At 47.2% G+C, this 23,758-nt stretch overlaps 1 protein-coding gene across 3 annotated transcripts in view; it reads left to right on the top strand.

Moving 5' to 3' along the window:
- Window positions 1-9,809: 9,809 nt before the first annotated feature.
- The window catches only part of Qprt (quinolinate phosphoribosyltransferase), a 16,163-nt gene continuing 2,214 nt past the window's right edge, over window positions 9,810-23,758 (top strand). For 2 of the 3 annotated variants that reach the window (XM_008823981.3, XM_017795780.2), the window contains exon 1: window positions 9,810-9,917. In XM_008823981.3, coding sequence (XP_008822203.1) covers window positions 9,905-9,917 — 13 coding nt within the window. In that variant the 5' untranslated portion in view covers window positions 9,810-9,904. Of the gene's footprint in view, window positions 9,918-15,305; window positions 15,327-23,758 lie in introns of those variants that run through there. The other variant, XM_017795779.2, reaches the window with a different exon arrangement.

Consider the following 23,758-nt stretch of genomic DNA (forward strand, 5'->3'; position numbering starts at 1 on the left):
GGATCCGACAGCCTCGTCTGACCTCTGTGGGCATTGCACGACACAGGTGCACTTACCTACATGCAGGCAATACACGCATACACATAAAATAAAAATAATAAATAATAAATTTTAAAAAGTTTAAATTGTCAGCCGGGCGTGGTGGCACACGCCTGTAGTCCTAGCACTTGGGAGGCAGAGGCAGGCAGATAGATCTCTGTGAGTTCAAGGCCAGCTGGTGCTGCAGGGAGACCCTGCTTCAAAAAGACCAAAAAAAAAAAAAAGTTTAAATTGAGTTACAAACAAAAATAACAACAGTCACAAGGGCACCAAAGAAAGGGAGGGACATCCTGCCTCTGAAAGAAAGCAGGGAGACTTCCCCACATTTGACCCAGGGCTTTTGCACACCACTGCTCTTCTCCCAGTGTACCTGGCTGGCAGGTGCTCAGTGAATATGTGTATGAAAGAATGAAAGATGAATGAAGAGACGAGGTTTTGAAAATTAGGAAGGGGAAAAGTATTTTTAGCACAGGATCCAGAGGGTGCAGAAGTGCAGTGAGTGCAAGAAGGTTTGGGGGACATGGGAGGGACAGATGTCCTTCAGCTCCTGAGAGGGGGAAGCAGAGGAAGCAGGAGACAGGGCAAAGCCAGCGAACAACAAGGAAGGGAGAGGACGCAAAGTGCTCAAGAGCTATAGATGTGGGGAGTTAGGGAAATCATCGCAAGTGGCTCATCACTAACAACTCCCTTGCCAGCCATGTTTTCAGAAACTGTGTAATGATCTGGGAAATGCCTACAATTTGATATCAAGTGGGAAAAGCAAGTTACCTGTAATATCTGTAATCTATAACTACAGGTGGCTCTAGTTTTATAATAAAAACTAAATACATTCACATAACTAAATACATTCACAAAACTCACACTCATAGAATGAAAGAGAAATATCCCCAATGTTTAGTGTGGTTATCAATAAGGTGAGGGGTTTAGGTATGATTTTCATTTTGTTTATACCTTTCTGTATTTTCCAAGTTTTACACAATAAATGTCTATTACTTTTATTGCTATAAAAGATATTGGTGAAAAAGATGTTTCCTGGAGTGCCACGGTGGATGTGGTTGGAGAAGAGCTGTGGGGGAGGGGTCAGGGTCTCAGAGGAAGGCTTGGGGAGCATCAGTTTGGTTCTGAGAGTATTAGGGTGTCAAACAGGTCTGTCTGACCCAGGAGCTTCTACAGATGGTAAGTTCCAGCTTCATTTGGTTGCCCAGGCAACATGTCTTAGAACCATCCTCAAACCACTTTCCCTGTTGTTACTGCCCTGGCTTAAGTCAGCTGGCTCTTCTTGCTCCCTCCAGCCTTTCATCCTCCTGCATTGCTTCCTTCTTTCTCTCCAGAGCCCATCACACTTTCCTATGTCGCGCTGAGATTTCCTTCACTGGCCCCACCCCTCCTAAGTTCTAGTTTATTTTTATTGGATTCTTTTTTTTTGTAATATGGTGTGGCTTTTGTTTTTGCTTTTTTTTCATTTGTTTGTGTTTGGTTTTTAAATTATTTTTATGTGTATGAGTGTATTGCCTACATGTAGGTAGGTGCACCCATGTCATGCAATGCCCTCGGAGGTCAGAAGAGGGTGTCAGGTCCCCTGGAACTGGAGTTATGGCCAGTTGTTAGCTGCCATGTGGGTGCTGGGAATCGAACCCAGGTCCTCTGTAAGAGCAGCCAGTGTTCTTAACTGCTGAACCATCTCTCCAGACCCTGTGTTTGTTTTTGTATTGTTTTAAACAAGGTTATATGTACCCCAGGTTGTCCTCAAACTTGCTATGTAGCCGAGGCTAGCCTGGAACTCCTGATTGTTCTGCCCCTACCACCCATGTGCTAGGATTACAAGTATGTGCTACCATGCCTGGCTAGTATTCTTTTTTTTTTTTTTAAGGAGGAAAGGTTTATTTTGACTCGTTTTTGCCTTGTTTTGAGGCAGAGTCTCACTGTGTAGCCCAGGTTATCCTGGAACTCACAGTCTCCTGTCTCAGCCTTTCAAGTGCTGAGATTTCAGGCATGGGAAACCATGCCTTGCTAAAGTTTTATTTTTTGAATTGACATGCAGTAATTATTCAGATTTATGAGGGTACATGTGATGTTCATACACACACACACACATATATATATACATATATATGCAATGTATAGTAATCAAACCAGGGTAATTAACACATCCATCAACTCAGACATTCATCTGTTTTAGTGAAACATTCAAAATCTTCTCTTACAAGTCTGTAATCCCAGTACTTGGGAAGTGGCACAAGAGGATCAGGAGTTCGAGATCATCCTGGGTTACATTGCCAGTTTGAGGCTAGCCTGGGTTTCTTGAGGATCTGTCTCAAAATAAAGAAAAAAATAATAATAATGGAGCCTGAAGAGGTGGCTTAGTGGTTAAGAGCACTAGCTGAGCACTGGGTGCTCTTGCAGAGAACCTAGGTTCAATTCCCAGCACCCACACGGCAGCTAACAACTGTTCATAATGCCAGTTCCAGGGGAATCCAATGCCCTCTTCTGACCTCTGCAGCATGGCACGACATGGGTACACTTACACACATGCAGGCAATATACTCATACATATACAAGAGCACTGACTGCTCTTGCAAAGGACCCAGGTTCAATTCCCAGCACCCACATGGTGGCTACAAACCCTCCTTAACTCCAGTTCCAGGGGAATCTGAAGCCCTCTTCTGACCTCCGCGGCATTGCACGACATGGGTGCACTCACATACATGCAGGCAACACGCTCATATACATAAAATTTTTTGAAGCCTATAGTCATTCTACTGTTCATTAGAACACCAGGATTTAATTCTTCTAACTATAACTTTGTGCCACTGGCTGTCCTCACCCCTCTGTAGCTTCTGAGAAGTTCTTCTCTAAACTTTGATGAAATTCACTTTTTAGGTTTCATATATAAGTGAGACTGTGCGTATATGTGCACCTTTTGTTTTAAAATACATATTCTGGTCTGGGAGGTGTGTATAGCTAAGGGACAGTGTTTATCCTCAGAACAGCATAAAATCAGTAAAACAAATAAATATCTGTAATCATAACACTTGGGAGGTAAAGGCAGGAGGATCAGAAGTTCAAGGTCATTCTTAGTTCATAGTGTGTTCAAGGCCAGCCTAGCTGGGATACATGAGACCCTATCTCAAAAAGAAAAGCAAAAAGAAAAAAAAAAAACCATAAATAAAATTCAACTTCCTACTTCACTCTCAAAGGCACACATTAAGGTCATCATTAGAGGACTTGGGATGTAGCTCAGTGGTAGAGCACTTGCCTAACACACGCGGAAAGCCCTGCATTTTATCCCCAGCACTGAGAAAGACAGAGAGAGAGGGGAGGGGGAAGAAGGGAAGAAGGGAAGGCCAGAGGAGGCAGCAGGGAAGGGGGAAAAATATGATTTCAAATAAGGTTTGCCATCCTAAGTGAAAATTCCGGTTAGAAGGAAGATCCCAGGAAAGCCCTCATAAGAGGCCTCCTCCTAGCTGAGGGAAATTCCTTTCTGACAATGCACAGTTACAGCTGCTACTGCTTGCTCCCCCATCTCTGACCCTGATTGTGTTTGTTGAGCAGAGTGGACAAAGCCTGGGAAGAAGGATAGGGCTCCCTGTGAACTCTGAAAACCAGGCCCCACCCCTGAGCCATGATGCTCAGCCTATGTGTGGCAGGTGGCAGATCACCCACTGTTAGCAAACAAGAAAGGAATAGAACCAAACGGTTCTTTAATTCCCCAAATAGAAACACAAGCAGGAGAAAATGCCCAAGCCCTAAAGGGAGGCCTAGACCTAGGTACCTAGACAGGGGCGGAGTTGGGGGCACCTAATTATTCTCAGCTGAGTTGCAAGCAGACACCTGTGTACCCAGCCCCCTGTGGTTTGTGACATCAGGATGGTCTGGCTGCACCTTGGCCAATGTCCTGTGAAGGCAGAACCCATTGTTAGCCAAGAGTGCCACCTGCTCAGCTCTGCTTTTGTACCCACTCTGCCTGAAGCCAGCCCACCCCCAGCTGTCCTCACAGTACACCCAGCATGACTTCCCACCAAACTCCTCCTCCACTGTCAGGATTCCACCCAAATGTCACTGCCTTAGGGAAGCTGCTCTCCTTCCCTGCCATCTCTGCAAATAGACTGTTCTCCACTGCTACAGCACCTTGTGTGATGGCATGAGTGACGGGTTGCATGGTTTTTGGTTCTTGATTTGTTGCTTAGTTGGTTTGGTTTTGAGATAAGGTCTCATGTAGCCCAGGTTGGCCTTGAACTCACTATGTAGCAGAGGACAACCTTGAACTTATTGTGTGTGTGTGTGTGTGTGCGTGTTCCTATGGAGGCCAGAGGAGGATATCTAGCCGTCTCTACCCTATTCCCTCGAGACAAGATCTCTCACTGAACCTAGACCTTTCAGTTTTTTCAGCTAGGCTGGTGGTCAGCAAGCTCTAGTGACCCTCCTGTATCTACCGCCTCCCCTCACCATGGCCAACCATTTCCCCAGCCCCTGGTCTTGAAATTCTGATTCCCCTGCTTCCACCTCCTGAGTCCTGCGGTTATAGGTGTATGACACTATGCCCTGAGTGCAGTGATGGGGGTCAAACCCAGGGCTTCATTCATGCTAAGCAAGCAAGCCAACAACTGAGTTACATGATTGGGTCGTGTGTATGTGACGGTGTTGGAACATGAGCCCTTCCAATGCAGACACATATTGTCTTTGCAGCTCAAGAGTCCAAGTCCTAGGGGCTAGAGAGATGGCTCAGTGGTGAAGAGCACTTGCTGCTCTTGCAGAGGATCTGGGTTCAGTTCCCAGCACCCACATGGCAGCTAACGACCATCCTAACTCCAGATCCAGGGGATCCTGTGTCCTCTTCTGACCTCTGTGGGCATTGCATGACATGGGTGCACAAACCCTACAGGCATAAAATTAAAAAATTGAAAAATATTTTTAAAAAAAAAGTCCAATCCTAACAGATAGCAGCTACTGAATATGTGGTTATTGGGTGGAGGGATGAACAAATAAATGAAACAATGTTTTTTTTGGTTTTTTGGAGGTTCTTTTTGTTGTTCGTTTTTTGGTCTTTTTGAGACAGGGCCTCCCTGTAGCCCCAACTGACCTGGAACTTGCTATGTAGACCAGGCTATCAGGCCTACCAAGGCTCCTTCAGAGCTGCCATACCATTCTGCCTGGGCAGGATTCTGACTTAGAGGCGGGGGTGTCAGTCATAATCCCACAGATGGTAGCTTTTCTCCACTGGCTCCTCAGCCAAGCACATACACCAAATGTCTGAACCTGGGTTCCTGTTGTACTGAGCAGGATTACCAAGGCAACAACAAACACATCATCAGTAGGGTAAAACTAACCTGTCTCATGCCAGTCTAAACCCAGCTCACGTTCCCTATTAGTGGGTGAACAATCCAACACTTGGTGAATGCTGCTTCACAATGACAGGAAGAGCTGCCAACATTGAAGGATCAAAAAGCAACGTCGCTGTGAATGCTTGGCCACCACAAGCCAGTTAACCCTGTGGTAACTTTTCTGACATCTTGTGCTTAAAACCCAAAGGGATCACGAGGCCCCGCTTTCACGGTCTGTATTTATACTGAAAATCAAGATCAAGCGAGCTTTTGTGCTTCTGCTCAGGCTGGCCTTGAACTCACAGAGATCTGCCTGCCTCTGCCTTCCCAGTGCTGGGATTAAAGGCATGCACCACCATGCCCAGCTATGAACTATGATTTTTTTTTTCTTTTTTTGTCTTTTTGAAACAGGGTCTCCCTGTAGCCCCAGCTGTCCTGGAACTCACTATGTAGACCAGGCTGGCCTTGATCTCACAAAGATCTGCCTGCCTCTGCCTCCCGAATGCTGGGATTAAAGGTGGGCGCAACCACGCCCGGCCAGATCTGTGACTTTAAAATGAACATATGACGTGAGGAAGTTGTGAGCCAAAGTGAGAGCATCATTCTATTACTGCTTGGAGATCACTCAAGATAGAAGAAAAGGCCAAGTCTAAAATAGATCTAGTCAGAAAATAAGGTTTTTAGAGTAAATGAATTGGCGGCTGAAGAGATGGCTCAGCAGTTGAGCACTGGCTGCTCTTGCAGAAGACCTGGGTTCAATTCCAGGGGATTCAATGCCCTCTTCTGGCCTCAAGGGGCATTACATGACAGGGGTGCACTTACATACATGCGGGCAAGACACCCATAGGCAGAAAGAAAAAAAAAATCCAGCTGTGGTAGTACACACCTTTAATCCCAGTACTCTGGAGGCAGAGGCAGGTGGATCTCTGTGAGATCAAGATAAGCCTGTTCTACATAATGAGTTCCAGGCCAGCTAGGGCTGCAGGGAGGCCCCGTCTGAAAAGAACAAACAAATAAAAGGTGATTGGTTATTCCCATAATATTTGTGCCACTATTGCACCAGTAATCATATCACTTTCTCTTTTTTAATATTTTGTTATTTTTATGTGTATGAGTGTATTGGCTGCATGTATCCAAGTGCACCCATGTTGTGCAATGCCTTCGGAGATCAGAAGAGGGCATCGGATCTCCTGGAACTGGAGTTACAGACAGCTGTTAGCGACCACATGGGTGCCTGGAATCAAACCTAGGTCCTCTTAACCACTCAGCCAGCACTCCAGCCCTGTTTGTTTTGTTTTGAGATGAGTCTCACTATGTGACCCAGGCTGGTTTCAAACTCCCAAGTGTGGTCCTCCTGCTTCAACCTCCCAAGTAGCTGGGATTTCAGGCATGAGCTATGGTGACTAGCTGAAGATCAATTGTAGTAATGGTGTCAGTGGATAAGTACAGAATCATATCAACACTGTTCTGTTGTAATGGTCATACCACCATGTCCAGCAGAAAAACTCGAGTTTGATCACTGACATTTGGGGTATGCTTGTTCAGCAGTTAGCCTGACCCATACATAATCCCAGTACTCAGGATTCTGAGGCATGAGGATCATGAATTCAAGGCTAGCCTATGCTATATACACGCTAAGACTCTCTTTCAATCACAACAAAAAAAGTCCAGTGATGGAGAGATGGCTCGGTGGTTAAGAGCACTGGCTACTCTTGCAGAGGACCTGGGCTCTGTTCCCAGCACCCACATGGTGGCTAACAGTCCTCTGTAACTTCATTTCCAGGGAATCCAATGCACTCATCTGACCTCCACTGGCATTGCACGACACCAGTGTACTTACATCCAGGCAAAACACTCATACACATAAAATAAAAAAGAAATGAATCAAAAAAATGTGTGCATGTGTGGGGTCCATTGAGGTGGCTCAGTGGGTGAAAGCACTTGTCTCCAAGCCTAACAACCTAAATGCAATCCCTAGAACCCATATGGTAGGAGGAGAGAACCAAGACCTGCAAGTTGTTCTGTGACCTCCATCCACATGGGCACTGTAGCACTTACCCCTCAGCACACAAAATACTAAATAGATAAATAAAGACGGGTATGGTGATGCACTCCTTTAATAACCATACAGAAGCAGGTAGCTCCCTGTGAGTTCCAGGCCAACCTGGTCTACATAGTGAGTTCTAGGCCAGCATGGCTACATAGTGAGACCCTGTCTCAAATAAATAAAAATAATGGTTAAAATGTTTAAAATGAGCCAGGTGTGGTGGCACATGCCTTTAATCCCAGCACTTGGGAGGCAGAGGCAGGTGGATCATCTGTGAGTTCAAGGCCAGCCTGTTCTACAGAGTGACTTCCAGGCCAGCTGGAGCTACAGGGAGACCCTGTCTCAAAAAGACAAAAATAAAATAATAATAATAATAAAATAAAAAAATAAACAGCCTGGGGATGTAGCTCAGTTGGTAGAATGCTTAGCTAGCACCTATCCTCACCTATAGCAAGTTTGAGACCAGCCTCAGCTACCTGAGATGGGTTTTCCCACTTCAACCTAAAAAAAAAAGATAAGGGAAAAGAAAAGAGGAGCTGGGAAGACGGCTCAGAGGGTAGGACGCTTGCCCCACAAAACTTGATTATCTAGGTTTGCATTCCCAGCACCCACATTTTAAAAAGTCCCAAAGTGGCTCAGCAGTTAAGCACACTGACTGCTCTTACAGAGGATCTGATTCCCAGCACCCACATGGTGGCTGCAAACCATCCTTAACTCCAGTTCCAGAGGAATCCGAAGCTCTCTTCTGATCTCCACGGCACTGCAGGAAATAGGTGCACTTACATACAAGCAGGCAATACACTCATACACATAAAAAAACAATAAATAAAATATTTTTTAAAGTCCAAAAGTAGCCAGGCACTGTGGCACACACCCTTAATCCCAGCACTTGGGAGGCAGAGGCAGGCAGATCTCTGTGAGTTCCAGGCCAGCCTGGTCTACACAGCCAGTTCCAGGCTAATCAGTGCTACATAGTGAGATGCTGTCTTAAAAAATAAGAAGCCAGGGGCTGGAGAGATGGCTCAGTAGTTAAGAGCACTGGCTGTTCTTGCATATGACCCAGGTTCAGTTCCCAGCACCCACATAGCAGCTAACAATCATCTGTAACTTCAGTTCCAGGGGATCTGACACCCACTTCTGACCTCCATGGACACTGCATGCACATATATTACATATAGGCAATTCATTTATATACTCAATAAATTGAGCCATGGTGGTGGTGCTTAATCCAAACACTCTGGAGGCAGAGTCAGGTGGATCTCTGTGAGTTCCAAGCCAGCCTGATCTACATATTGAGTTCAAACCAGCCAGGGCTACTTAGTGAGCTTCTGTCTTGAGATGAGTGAGAGAGAGAGAGAGAGAGAGAGAGAGAGAGAGAGAGAGAATGGAGAACCTCAGTTGAGGAACTTCCTCCATCAGATTGGCCTGTGGGAATGTCTGTGGGGCATTTTCTTGACTGCTAACTGATGTAGGAGGGCCCAGCCCTTTGTGGACAGTATCATCCCTGGGAGGGTAGGTCTGGGCTGTATGAGCAAGGCAGCTGGGCAGGCCAGGGGAAGCAAGCTCCGTGGTTTTGGCTTTAAGTTCTTGCCTTGAGCTCCTGCCTTACTTTCCTTAATGACAGGCTGTAACCTGTGTGCTGGATAGTTTTAGTGTCAACTTGACACACCTGGGTTGAGGGAGCCTCAATTGGGGAATTGCCTCTATTGGACTCGCCTGTGGTCATGTCTGAAGGGCATCTTCTTGATGAGTGATGTGGGAGGGCCCAGCCCACTGTGGGTGGTGCCGCCCCTGGGCAGGTGGGCCTGTGTTGCATAAGAAAGCAGGCTGAGCAGGGGCCAGGGGAGCAAGCCTGTAAGCAGCGTTCCTCCATGGCCTGTGCTCTAGCTCCTGCCTCCAGGTTCCTGCCCTGAGTTCCTACCTCAGGCTCCCTGATGAACTGTGACCCGGGAGATGTAAGATAAAATAAACCCTTTCCTCCCCACGCTGGTAGTGGTCAGAGTATTTTGTCACAGCAATGAAGAAGCAAACTAAGACAACCTGTAAGCTGAAATAACCCCTTCCTCCCCAAGTTGCTTTTGGTCAGAGTGTTTAGCACAGCAGTAGAAAAGCAAACTAGAACATCCATGATTTCCCAGTGCATCATTAACAAGGCTCTTGGCCCTCACAGGGAAGCGCAGTCTTACATTCACAGCCTCATACTCTGAAGAACCCTAGGAAGACTGAAGTAGGAGAAAACTGGGCCTCTGTGGTGCCAGAGACAGGATTTCTGAATTCCACATCTGAGCACATCTCTTGGACTTTGGGCCACGCTCTGGGGCTGGCCCAGCGAGGGTCCTGGAGGTGGGCGGGAAGGCCTCTGGGCAGGACTAACCAGCCGGCCACTCCCTCCCTCCCCTTCCTCCCCTCCGTCTGGCCGCCCCACCTCCAGCTTCAGCCTCTGGAAACAGCAGATCTGAGCAGTGGTGGACACACTGACCAACCTCTCCTAGTCGCCATGGACCCTGAAGGTGACGGAAAACTCTACTTTGTGTCGCTGTGTCCCCCGCCTTTCCTACTGCCTATCCCTCTCCCCATCCCTGCCATCTCTTCTCTTCTTTTCTCTTCTCTGTAAAACTCCGCTTTGCCCTCTGGCCTCTCTCGGACCTTCTTCCCAACTGCGCCTCTCTCTTACTTGGCTGAACCCCCAAAGTTCTGTTGCCTCACGATCTCCTTTGTTGAGCCCTAGGAAAGCCTGGCAGATGGAAGCTGGAGGAGGCTAGTGTGCTGTGGGGCAGATGGACCGGTAGTGGGAGTCTGGATGGGGGAGCAGCCTGGACTCTGCCCTTTGCTAGCAGCCAGGAGAGGCAAAGTTCTGCCTCATTCTGGCTGGCGGGGGAGGGGCTGGAGTCCTGCCCTTGCATGGGAGTGAGCCTGCATGCAGGTCACTGGAGTCAGGCTTTGGACTCACAGCACCCATTTGCGTCCAGGGTGCACCGAGGACAGGCTGTAAGTGGGTAGGTCAGCGCCTCCTCTTGCATCTGTAAAAATGATAATAGTATTGGGGCTAGGATGCAGCTCTGTGGTAGAGCACTTTGTTCAGTGTGCACAAGGCCCCAGGCTCCGTCCTCAGATGACAGGAGCTGGCAGGTATGTGACCCTTCTGAGCTTCTTGTATTGTCACTTTCCTTCCCTCCTCCTGGCTTGGCATCCCTCTACTTCAACTGTGGAGCCTGCTGTGGTAGGACGACACACTGGGTACCTGCCTGTCCCCTTTTGAAGTAACACTGAGCTGAATTTGAGTTCCAACTACCACTCACCACCAAGGGAACCTTGGGATGTTACTAGCCCTGTAGGAGCCTAAGTTTCTGCACCTGGAAGATGGAGTTGATGGCACCAGCCTCCAGGGCTGCAGGAAGGCTTAGCTCTAGCTACCTCCTGCATGTCAAAGCATCTAGGCTAGTGCCTATAGGACTGGGGTTCTTTACTGAAAAAACATGACTTTCAGGAGTGAATGAACCCCTAAAATGTGTATATGAAATTCTGAAAGCATAGTAGTATATTTTTTCTGAAAAAGGGGTTCATAATTTTCATCAGACTCAGATTTTTGGTTTTTTAATTTTATTATTATTATTATTATTATTATTATTATTGTGTGTGTGTGATGCATGTGTGAGGTCACACATGTCACAGTGTGTGTGTGGAGGTCAGAGGACGTCTGTACAGAGTCTGTTTTCTCCTTCTATCATGTGGGTTCCAGGATTGAACTCAGGTCATCAGGTTTGGCAGCAAGCACCCTAATTCACAGAGTCATCTCACTGGCTCTTAATATTTAAACTTTAATAGTCTTTTTTTTTTTCTCTTTTTGTCTTTTTGAAACAGGTGTCCCTGTAGCTCCAGCTGTCCTAGAACTCATTATGTAGACCAGGCTGGCCTTGAACTCACAGAGATCTGCCTGCCTCTGCCTCCCAAGTGCTGGGACTACAGGTGTGTGCCACCACGTCCAGCCTTAATAGTCATTTTTTCATCCTCTGACTTCTGATCAAAATTCTGCAGTGACTTCCTGTCACCTAGTAAGCAGAGCCGGCTTCTGATCTCTCCTCCAAGCCGGGCTCAGCCTGGCTTATCCCATGACTAATTGAGTAAGGTCTCTCTCCCTCTTCCCTCTGTCCCTGAACCCCATCTACAACAGCCTGTCTCCCTAGGTGGCTTGCGGCCTCTCTCTTTGCCACTGAGAATTCTCTCTGGTCAAAGTCTGACCTGCCCTCAGAGCTGTCCCTTTCTAGCCTTCTCTTTTGCCCTCGCATTTTAATGACAGGTCACCCCATCCTGAAACTGTGCATTCCAATCCAGCACTTGGGTGATAAGAGATCATGCTGTGCCCTATTCAGAAGTCATTTCTGTTCCCTAAGAGAAAGAATTTTTCAGGAAGCTACTGCACTGACCAGCCTCTGTCTCCACCTGGTGTTTGTTGAATTAATGAATCAAAAACAACCAGAAGGAAGAAGAACTTGCTATGAGTAAGGTTCCTGAGTCCAGAAGGAGCTGGCCAGGCCTGACATCGGGCACAGTTACCCTCTGTCCCCACAGCAGGCAGCCCTGTGATCTCCTGGTAAAACTCACCTTCAGAGAGGATGATTATTTGTCCAAGGGAACATGGGGTGGAGTCAGAATCAAAACCTGAGGTTTCTGACTCTTAATCCAGCCCATTCTTGGTGTGCCAGGGGCAGAGCCCTGGAACCTTGGGTATAGCTTGCAGGAACATTGATTTAACAAATAATTATAATTAAAACCAGACCTTACTGCTAAATTCAGTGGCAGTGTGGTTGATACCAGAGTTTTAGGGGAAAAGACACGGGTCCAGGAATCCCAAGAGATTATGCCCTTTCACCTGTCCCAAGCCCTCAATTAAAGAGATGGTCAACTGGGAAAGGCAGAAGAGAGGTTTAATCAGCGTGGCCTTATGGAGGAGAGGAGGAGATAAAGAGGTTCAGTGACCCAAGTCCTTTATCCTGCAGGGTTGGCATGAGCTTTGGATTTACTAGAGGAAGGCTGGGACAAGGCGGTGCATGATAAGCAGATGGCTGTTGTGGGCTGCTCATCCTTTTCTCAGTTCTGGAGCTTCGAGGCTGGAGGGGAGTACTCTGGTTGCCCAAGCTGATCACTCCTACTCCAGGGCAGCCTTGGCACCACAGACACAGGCCCCCATTGGAGGGTGGTCTATCCTATAAGGGGCACCGTTGCTTGGGGTAGTTTTGGTCCTTTGTCATTAAAAATTTCTATCACCAGCCCTGCTGGACTCCAAGGTGACTGCAGGAGTGACTCAAGACAAAGAATTTTAAAGGGTAAAAATAGAGCCAGAGAGGAGGCAACAGCTAGGCCAGTGACTAGCCCTTCTTGGAGGTGAGGTGAGGTGAATAGATGGATCCCTGACTTTGCCTGACCAGGCTCCTGACCCCAACCCTGTGCTGTCTGAACTTTGGGCCGGTTACTCTCTCTCTTTTATCTCCATTTCCTTATCTATAAAATGGACAGAATCACAGTACCCACCTCTTAGGGTGGTTGTGAAGATTAATTGTAAGCATCCTGGCAAGAATTCCTTTGTTTCTGTGTCTGTCTGCATGTTTGGGGGGTATGAATATGTGTGATCTGTGGGTGTAGGTGCACATGCATGTGTGCATGTGGAGGTCAGAGGTCAATCTGTCATCCCCCAGGAGCCATTCACTTACTTTAGTTTGGTTGTTGTTGGCTTATTATTATTGTTGTTGTTATTTAGCTATGCCTGGCTTATATGTGGATTCTGAGGATCCAAACTTCCAAATTCCAATATTCATTCTAGCACTTTTGAGATGGTCTCTCAACATCCTAGAGCTCACAAAAGTAGAGCAAGCTGACTGACCAAAGAGTCCCAGAGATCTCTTTTCCTAGTGCTAGGGTTACACACCAGAGCCACTTAGCATCCCTGGCTTTTTGAGACAGGACCTCATGTGGCCCAGGCTGGCTGAGACTGACCTTGAATTCTAGTCCTGCCTCCTTTTGAATGCTGGAATTACAGGTGTGCACCAGTGTTATGCTGTGCTGGGCATGGGATCCTTTGTTTCCTTCATGCTAGGCAAGCACACCACCAACTGAGCCACATCCCCAATCCTGAGATCAGTTTTGTTCATCCCAGATAACCAATTAAGAAGGTATCCTCTTCAGAGATCAGGGTTCTGTCCCACAGAATGGAATGATCCTGTATGCAGCCCAGGCCCATGGGAGGGACTTCTACACCTAAGGAGAATCAGCCACAGCTGGCACAGCTGCCCGCTAGGCTGCTGGCAGCGCCAGCCTTCTGGCTCTTCCCCCTGCACCTCAGCACCGCCCCCTCCCCAAGTTAGTGCCTTTCCGGGAGCCTGCTAATTAGGAGAGCCTCCTGAATACCTTTTGTGGGACCTGAAGAACACCAGATGTGTTTGTTTACTTTCACAACTGGAGCTTGGCAGAATGAACAGTGTGCCCTACACCAGGCAATCAAAACAGCTGATCAAGAAGCTGGCGTGGGGGAAACTCCCAGAGGTGAAGCAGCTGGGTTAGCCTGTGGGGCGGGAAGGGCAGTCCCTGCCCCAGGCTCTAGTTTAATCATTTTCTAGCTCTGCTCTTCAGGAAGTTTTCCTTGATATTTCCGAGCCTTGCTTTTCCATCTATAAATACAAATCCTGTGCTAGGATTTGTGACAAAATGCAGTGAGTGCCTAGGTGTGGTGGGCACCAGGGTAGGGCAGCTATTACTCTCCATGTACACAGAAGCTCTACTGGGAAATAGACTTCTGTTGCACATTCCAGATAAATTATGTGGGAATCCCCAGAGCCGGGACCAGGCCTAGGAATGAGCTTTCTGCGCAGTTCACCACCTAATTCATTTGTGTAGCAGAGGCTGAGAGCCACTGCCCTGTTTTTATTATACTGTCATTTAGAATAGGAAAAAATATATTTTGTTTTTTTGTCCTTAGTTCCTGGCCAGAGCATTCTTTTTTTTTTTTTGTCTTTTTGAGACAGGGTCTCCCTGTAGCCCCAGCTGTCCTGGAACTCACTATGTAGACCAGGCTGGCCTTGAACTCACAGAGATCCACCTGCCTCTGCTGGGATTAAAGGACTGCGTCACGCCCGGCTGCCAGAGCATTCTTATAAACCATGAGCCATGGAAAGCCTAGGAGAACCTTTGTTCTAACACTTAGTCTCCTGACCCAGCACTTTATCATTTGGGTTTCCTGGGGCTAGGAGAGCCTTTGGCTCTATAGAGGCTGCTCGAAATGAGCTTCTAGATAGGAGGGGTCAGCAGAAAGATCAAAGTCTAATTGGAAGCCAGGATCCTTCAGTGATATCAGCTGTGCCCAGGAAGGGAATGGGGACTAGGGAATGAGTTAAGAATCTGACACTAATGTGATCAAGCCACTGTAGAAATCCCTGAAACAAGGGCAGGGGGCACAGCTCAGTGGCCCAGTGCTTGCCTAGCAAGCCCAAGGTCCTGGTTCAATCCCCAGTATTAAAAAATAATAACAACAAAGCAAAAAGCATTGTTTTGTTTCGTCCTCTACACCTCTCCTTTTCCTCCCTTTCTTGAGTCTAGTTACTTTCTGATGTTGTGATAAAAGTACTGACTAAAACCAACTTGGGGAGGAAAGGGTTTATTTTATCTTACATTTCCCAGGTTCATCACAGAGGGAAGTCAGGGGCAGGTACTGAAGCAGAATCCATGGAGGATCACTGCTTACTGGCTTGCTCCCCTGGCCTATGCGCAACCTGCTTTCTTATATAATACAGGACCACCTGCCCAGGAGTGGCACCGCCCACAGTGGGCTGAGCCCTCCCATAGCACCCAACAGTCAAGAAAATGCTCTCAGATGTGGCCCAGGCCAATCCAATGGAGGAAATTCTTCAATTGAAGTTCCCTCTATTCGGGTATGTCAAGTTGACAGCTGAAGATGTCCAGCATGCCTTGCTTATCTTTTTGCAGAATTTCATACAAGTACCAAAGTAGACAGAAATATAATAAACTACATGTACCCAGCCCGAGTAACCATCAACTTTTAGAGAGTCCAACCCCACCCACACTCCATGCTCTACTTTCTTGGGTTATTTTATTTTTTGATTTATTTTTATTTTATGTGTATGACTGGTTTGCTGCATGTATATAAGTGCACCATGTGTGCAGTGCTGTGGAGGTCAGAAGAGGGTGTTGGATCCCTGGAACTGTAGTTACAGATGGTTATTAGCCACCATGTGGGTGCTGGGAATTGAACCTGTGTCCTCTGCAAGAGCAGCCAGGGCTCTTAACCACTGAACCATCTTTCTAGCCCCTTTCCTGGGTTATTTTAAAGGAAAAAAAACTCTCAAATCTTTTCACATGAATATTTCATCAGTGTGGATTTTTTTTTGTAATATAACCACAGCATCACTAATACAAAGTTTAAAAATGGGGCTGGAGGAAGGCTAGATAGCTCAGGGTAAAGGCACTTACTATGAAAGCCTGTCAACCTGAGTTTGATCCCTGGAACCTACATAAAGGTGAAAAGAGAAAACCAATTCCACAAAGCTGTCCTCTGACCTGCACAAATACCATGGTAGGCACCCCTAAAAAGTAAATAACTGAATATTTAAAAAATAAAAATGAGGCTGGGGAGATGACTCAGTGGGTGAAGCAAGGATGAGGGTCTGAGTTCAGATTCTTGGCACCTATATTAAAAAAACCAAAAAACAAAACAAAAAACCTGGAAAGCTGGATGTCATGCCTATACTTCCAGTACTGGGGAGACAGAGACAGGAGGATGGGGGTGAGGGGCTTGCTGGCCAACCAATCTAGCCAGTCAGTGAGCTCCAGTTTCAGTGAGGGACTCTTTCAAAAAATAAAATGGAAGGCAGGTGTGGTGGTCCATGCATTCAGAAGGCAGAGGCAGGCAAATCTCTGTGAGATTGATACCAGCTTGGTCTATTGGTCTACATATGAGTTTCAGGCCAGTTGTGGCTCCAGGAAGACCCTGTCTCAAAAAGAACCCCTCAAAAAAACCAAAATAAAAATAATAGAAAATTATAAAATGGAGAGCTATAGAGGAAGACACCCACATATATGTGCACTCATGTACACAATATAACACACACAAACACACAAATAAGCCTGTTGGGCTTTTAAAACAAAGTTTAAATTTTTTTCCTTTATGTTATCAAATGACCAGTGTGTACCCAAATTTTTCATTGTCTCATAAATGTTCTAATTTGTTTTCAGTTTGCTTATTTGAATTAAGATCCAGAGCCAGGAATGTTGCTTAGTGGTAAAGCACTAGCCTAGGAAGTATAAAGTCTGGGCTTTGAGCCTCAGGCCCCTTTCCACTATAAAAGTAGAATGCAGGGCTGGGGGTGGTGGTGCGCGCCTTTAATCCCATCACTTGGGAGACAGAGGCAAGTGGATCTCTGTGAGTTCAAGGCCACCCTGGTCTACATAGTGAGTTCCAGGACAGCTGGGGCTACAGGGAGACCTTGTCTCTGTCTCAAAAAGACAAAAAAAAAAAGTAGAATGCAAATAAGATTCTGATTGATTAGTATGTGTTTAAAAACAATAGGGGCTAGAGAGGTGGCCCAGCAGTTAAGAGCACTTGCAGTTCCTCCAGAGGACCCTGGTTCGGTTCCCAGCACCTACATTGTAGCTTATAACCACCCACATGTATGTGCTGCACATATATACACTCAGGTTTTTGAGGCAGTTTTACTATGGAGCTCTGGCTGGCCTGGAACTTGCTGTGTAGACCTGGTTGGTCTCAAACTTGTAGCAGTCCCCCTGCTTCTGCCTCCCAAGTGCTGGGACTACAGGTATGGGCTACCATGCCTGACTTTCTTTCTTTCTTTCTTTCTTTCTTTCTTTCTTTCTTTCTTTCTTTCTTTCTTATTTCTTTATTTATTTTAACAATCTTTAAATTATTTTTATTTAATGTGTGTGCTGGATAGCTTTAGTGTCAACTTGACACACCTGGGTTGAGGGAGCCTCAATTAGGGAATTGCCTCTATTGGACTGGCCTGCGGTCATGTCTGTAAGGGCATTTTCTTGATTGTTGAGTGATGTGGGAGGGCCCAGTCCACTGTGGGTAATGCTACCCTGGGCAGGGGCGGGCCTGTGTTGGATAAGAGAGCAAGCTGAGCATGGGCCAGGGGAGCAAGCAAGTAAGCAGTGTTCCTCCATGGCCTGTGCTCCAGCTCCTGCATCCAGGTTCCTGCCCTGAGTTCCTATCTTGGGCTCCCTGATGAACTGTGATCTGGGAGATGTAAGATAAAATAAACCCTTTCCTCTCCAAGTTGGTAGTGGTCAGAGTATTTTGTCACAGCAATGAAGAGACAAACTAGGACAATATGTATGAGTGTATTACCTGAATGTGTGTAAGTGCACTCATGTCGTGTAATGTCTGCGGAGGTCAGAAGAGGGCATCAGATCCCTTGGAACTGGAGTTATGGACAGTTGTTAACTGCCATGTAGGTGCTGGGACTCAAACCCTGGTCCTCTGCAAGAGCAGTCAGCGTTCTTAACCTCTAAGCCATCTCTCCAGTCTTCCTTGTAATTTATTTATTGATGAAATTAACGTATTTTTCTGGTAGAGTGTCCTATGGTGTGAATTCCAGTAGTTATAGTGCTATGGTATAGTTTAAAAGGGTCCTCTGTCCTGTTTTTGGTATGGTTGGTTGTGAGGTTTTTGGTAAGGGAGTGGTTGTGTTTAGACACTCAGACTCTGCTTTTTTTGACCAGTCTCTGTCTTCCTCCCTCCCTTCCTCCCTTCCTCCCTTCCTCCTTTCCTTATTTTTATTTGAATAGCGTTGGCTCTCCTTTGCCCCAGCGGGCTGTGCTGGGGTTACTACCGAAAGCTACTACTCCTGATGGCTTTCTGTCTTCTGTCGGCTTCTTCTCCTCAGTGCTCAGTACTTGGAGCCACTAGTGCATCAAGGTTGGAGAACGGCTCGTGTCTCTGGTCAGAGCACACAAGTCAGTGGTTTTTAGTACATTTACTGAGTTGAACATTTTGTCACTTCTGTAAAGATCCCATGCTAACTGTAGTTCAGTCTCAGCCCCTGGCTACCACTGCTTAGCCATATGACTACCAATTTACCTTTTCTGTCATTTTGTATTAGTGGGGTCATACTAAATGTGGTGTTATGTGAGCACTGGTGTTTTATTATTTAATTTAAAAAATTATGTTTATTTGTAAAGATTTACTTTATTTTTATTTTGTGTGTGCGCGCACACGAGCACATGAGTGCAGGTACCCACAGAAGCCAGACAAGGGCGTCAGCTCTCTGGGAGCTAAAGTTACAGGTAGTTGTGAGCTGCCTGACGTGGATGCTGGGAACTGAACCTGCATCTCGGGCAAGATAGAAGGCACTTTTAACTGCTGAGTCATTACTCCAGCTCCTATTTATTCGTGTGTGTGTGTGTGTGTGTGTGTGTGTGTGTGTGTGTGTAGGTTAGAGGACAACTTGCAAGTGTCAGTTCTTTCCTTCCATCATGTGGATTCCAGGGACTGAGCTCAGGTCATGGGCTTGGCAGCAAGCTTCTTTACCCTATGAGCCATCTCACTCACCCTGGCCTCAAACTTTTGGTCCTCCTTCCTTAGCTTCCCAAATGCTGGGGTATGTGTCATGATACCCAGCTTTAAGCATTGGCTCTTTGGGATGGGCACTGGGTACTTCATGCATGGTACACACGTGCTGTATCATGAGTTACATCCCAGCCTGAGCACTGCCTTTTTTTTTTTTTTTTGTCTTATTTTCCCTTTTTTCATTCTTTTTGCTAGCACGTGTTATTTGTACAATACAGTTTCATACATGAATATAGCATACTTTGATCATATTCATCACCCCCACTGCTCTCCCTTGTTCCTTCCCACCCCCCATCGTCCTGTCCTCCTTCTCAATAGTCCTAAGAGGGACATGAAAGTAAGAGCTTTCATGTTACTTCTGAAAACGCAGAGTCCACCTTTGAGAGGAGACATGATTCCACCTATGAGAGGAGACATGCAATATTTGTCTCTGTGAGTCTGGCATATTTCTTTCTTAACATGATGATTTCCAGTTCTGACCATTTTCATGTAAGTGGCATTATTTTGTTTTTCTTTGTGGCTGAATAAGGCTCCATTGTGTATATAGAGCATGTTTTCTTTATCCATTCATCCGTTGATGGGTATTCAAGCTGATTCCTTGGCTTGGGCCAGTTTGAATAGTGCTGCAATAAACATGATCTCTGTCTCTCTCTCTCTCTCTCTCTTTCTCTCTCTCGATTTAACCCAGCCAGGATATGGAGTATACTACCACTGGGCTACATTCCAGTCCTGAGCATTACTGCTTTAAAGAAAAAGAAAAAAACAAAACAAAACAAAAAACCATTTATTTGCTTATTTAGTCACACACACCCACAACTCCCCCCGCCCACACACACACAACATAGAGGTCAGAGAACCGCCTGCAGGAGTCAGTTCTCTTCTTCCATCATGTGGATTCTGAGAATCAAAACCAGATTATCAGGCTTGGCTGCAGGCACCTTTACCAGATGAGCAACAATCTGGTCAGTGCTAAGCAGTGACTGGGGAAGTGCCTGGGGCGGGTTGGGGGTGGGGTCGGGGTGTTAAGGGGGTGACTTGACACCTACAAGCCTGGGATCCTCCACCCCCAGATTCTGATGCAGTTGGTCTGAAGTGAGCCCAAATATCTGAGAGGTTAAGCAGGCTTTCCAGTTCACTGTAGGGAGCTGCTTGGTGAGGCCCTTTGAAGGAGTAGTTCACACCCACTCCTCCACTTCCTCACCCACTCCACTTCCTCACCCACTCCACTTCCTCACCCCCAAGTGTCTTTTTGTCTTTTTTTCTTCTTTCTTTGGACAGGGTCTCACTATGTAGCCCCAGCTGGCCTTGAACTCACAGTTCCTCCTGCCTCTGCCTCTGGAGTGCTGGGATTACAGGTGCATGCCACCAGGGACCCAGTGTACTTCTTGACCACAACTTGCCCTCCCCCGCCCTCCCCCAACCTCCCAGCACCTTGACTGCTTTGACCAAGGCCTCCTCATTGCTAAGTCCAGGGAACCCATTTTCATTCTTCCACTTGCTCTGTCCACACGCTTCTTGAATCTTCTCCCTGTAACCCCCAAGCTCCCGCCTCCTGGCGCTTCTTTCTGTGGCAGCCACACACACCTGTGCCTGCACCTCCTCTCCAGCTGTGCTCACACATACACAGGCGCCCCATCAAACCCCAGCGTCTTGGGGAGCTCTATATGCCTTCTACCTACTCTCTGGATGCGCACCCTCCATGTTTCTCATGGCCATCTCCACCCAACATCTGGAAAAACAGACTTGTTCTCTCCCCAGCCGTGCTGCTGGGAAGCCGCATCACCAGGCGCCTGACCAGGGAAACTCAGATTCGGTTTCTGTGCTTGTGAAATGGAAATGATTCCTGTGGGGAGCCTCAAATGAGGCAGCACCCGGGGACCCACAGGCCACCGGCTCCCAGTGCCCTTCCCTGCTGTCCCCCTTTTCTTTTCCGAGATGACTCCCGGCTGCTTTCAGCCACTTGAGACTGGACTTCCGCATCCAACAGCTGCCGATTCTGGCGGATTCCACCTCAAATGCAGCTCCCATCTCTTCCCCTGCTCTCCCTTCCCAACCACAGCTGCCTAAATTCGGGACTTCATCACAGTTTGTGCCTCTTGCCTCCCGCTCCATCTCCACTTGGTGGCTGAGGAGACCCTTCTAGAAAAAGCACAATCACAGCACTCCCAGTTCTGTGGTGGCTCCTGGGATCTGTCCAGATTCCGGAACTAAGTGGTTTAGTCCTTCTGCATTCTGATTCACCTCCCATTTCTCCCGAGAGTGCTACCCCCATCCCTCTCTCTGCTTTTTCGGGCCCAGATGTGTCGTCGTCGTCCCCCACCCCCGCCTGGCAAGCATGACTCATCCTTCCCAGGGACACAGTCAAATCGCCGGCGCGGTGCCCCCATCACACTTGGGAAATGCTTCATTTCTTTAGCCCACAGGCCTACTATGTGTATGTGCCAGACTCTGTCCCTGAGAGTTTGGAGATTATTAACATGATGCTGTTCATAAGAACCCAGGAACTCCTGGGTAGCATTATCCCTGTCACAGGCAGAGAGGCTGAGTTGCTGGCCCAAGATAACACAACTAAAAGTGGCTGAGCCATTATTGGAACTCGTGTGGCCCAGGTCTGGGCTTTGAGTCACTGCACCATGTGGCCTCTTCAATGGGATGACTATTACTGAATATTTTGCTATCAAACTAAACAACATGAACTTCTCGATATTTGGCCATTTTTGACCTAGAAAAGCAGCAGATTTGTATGGCTCAGCATGCTAGGCATTTGATCTTTATTTTATTTTTAAATTTGCTTTTTCAGACAGAATCTCACACTGTATCCCAGGCTACCCTGAATCTCACTATATAGCCTAGTCTGGCCTCAGACTTGCTGAAATCCTCCCACTTCATCCTCCCAAGGCTGGGATTACAGGCCTGAGCCTCCAGCTGGGCTGGGCACTTGAAATACAACGGAAAACTCATGATAGAGTCTGCCTTAGAGAGAGGACAGCTTGTAAGTGTCCGGGTGGCTGAGAGTGTATCACCTAGCATAGGGGGTCTGGTGAGCCAGAAAAAATCCTAGAGGAGCAGAGGTGACAGGAACATCTGGGGGTGTGGGCAAAGGAAGGGGCTTCAAAGCCCTGGCACAATGTTAGATCAGAGCAGGCTAAGGCCTGAATGGAAAGAGAAAGAGTGGCCCCTGGTCACCACCATGGCCTAGCAGCCAGCCCTAGCATGGGTGCTCAATTAGGAGTGTAAAAGTCAAGGCGGGGTTTGCGACCTCACAGCTGCCAGAGGAGCCAGATGTGGACAGAAGACAAGCAAGAAAACAAGCAGAACTATCACTGTCAGGAGGAGACCTCAGAACTGAACTCTGAATATAGTGTGTGCCGCCAAGGAAAGGGGAGGACAGGGGCCAGTGGTACAGAATTACTAAGGGGAAATACTGGGGTCATGAGGCATTCTGGCCATGCCAACCCAACAGGATTCCTGCGTAAACTGTACACTTCAGAGAGCAGCATAGAAGTCTAGAAGTCGAGGCCAGGGAGCTGAGTGTGGTGGCACATGCCGGAAATCCTAGCACTGGGAGACTGAGGCAAGACTGCCCAAAGTTCATGTCCAGTTTGAGTTACATAGTGTGTTTCAGGACAGCAGGCTTGAGGGGTAGAGAGTAGGAGTAAAGAAGACGCAGTGGGAGGGAGGGAAGAAGAAAGAGAAGGAGAGAGGGGGAGGGGGAGATTTGGAAAGTCAAATAGATGGAGTTGCAGTAGGTTGCAGCTTTTTCTCTGGTCAACAGATGGCAATGTTGCATCATGTCTGGGTTACGCCTCTGCTTGAAAGGCCCTTAGCCGCTGCTCCAGATGAGGTGAAGGGCCTTAGACTACAAAACCTATACTCCTTATGTCCTCGCCCATGTCCCTGAAGCCATACATTCTAGGCAGCTTTGAAAAAGATTTCCAAAGCGGAGAACAAGGGGAAGGACCTGCAGGCTGACTACTAGGTGTCTAGTTCTGAACCTGCAGCCAATTTACTGCTGGGCCCTCAGCCCCTTTCTTCTGGAAGTCCTTTGCCACTGTAAAAACTGAACTTCCAAATTTAAAATACTTGATGTTGGGTTGTGGGTACCGTACTTGCCTAGAAGCTTGAGGCCCTGGTTTAGACCCCACCACAAATAAAACACTTGGGGCTCCAGAGATGGATAGGATAAAAGAGACACACGATCACGTTCTTGTTATAAATAACGACTCTTTCTACGTAAGACATACAGAATGGAGGCAGGGCAATCTTCAGGTGTGCACAAGTCAGCTATAATACTGCTATGATACTAAGATACAATGGTGGCCTCCCCCTCCCCCTCCTCCTCCCCCTCCTCCTCTTCCTCCTCCTCTCCTCCAGGGTTGCACTGTGTAGCCCTGGCTGATCTGGAACTTACTATGTAGACCAGGCTAGACTTCATCTCACAGAAATCTGCCTGCCTGTACCACCCAAGTGCTGGGACTAAAGGCCCACACTACCATGCCCAGGTCATACTGTTTCTTTAACAGTAAGTAAATAAAAGCTAAAACAGGATGCATGGTGGGCCTGTGAGATGGCTCAGTGGGTAAAAGTACCTGCCACCAAGCCTAGCAACATGAATTCCACCCTGTGGATATGGTGGAAGAGAGAACTGGTTCCCACAGGTTGTCCCCTGACCTCCACTGAATTGAAGTGGCATGAGTGCACGAACGAGTATATATATATATATATATATATACACACACACACACACACACACACACA

The sequence above is a fragment of the Nannospalax galili genome, unplaced genomic scaffold (assembly GCF_000622305.1).
Source record: "Nannospalax galili isolate Female #2095 unplaced genomic scaffold, S.galili_v1.0 scaffold788, whole genome shotgun sequence".
NCBI classification, from domain to species: Eukaryota; Metazoa; Chordata; class Mammalia; order Rodentia; family Spalacidae; genus Nannospalax; species Nannospalax galili.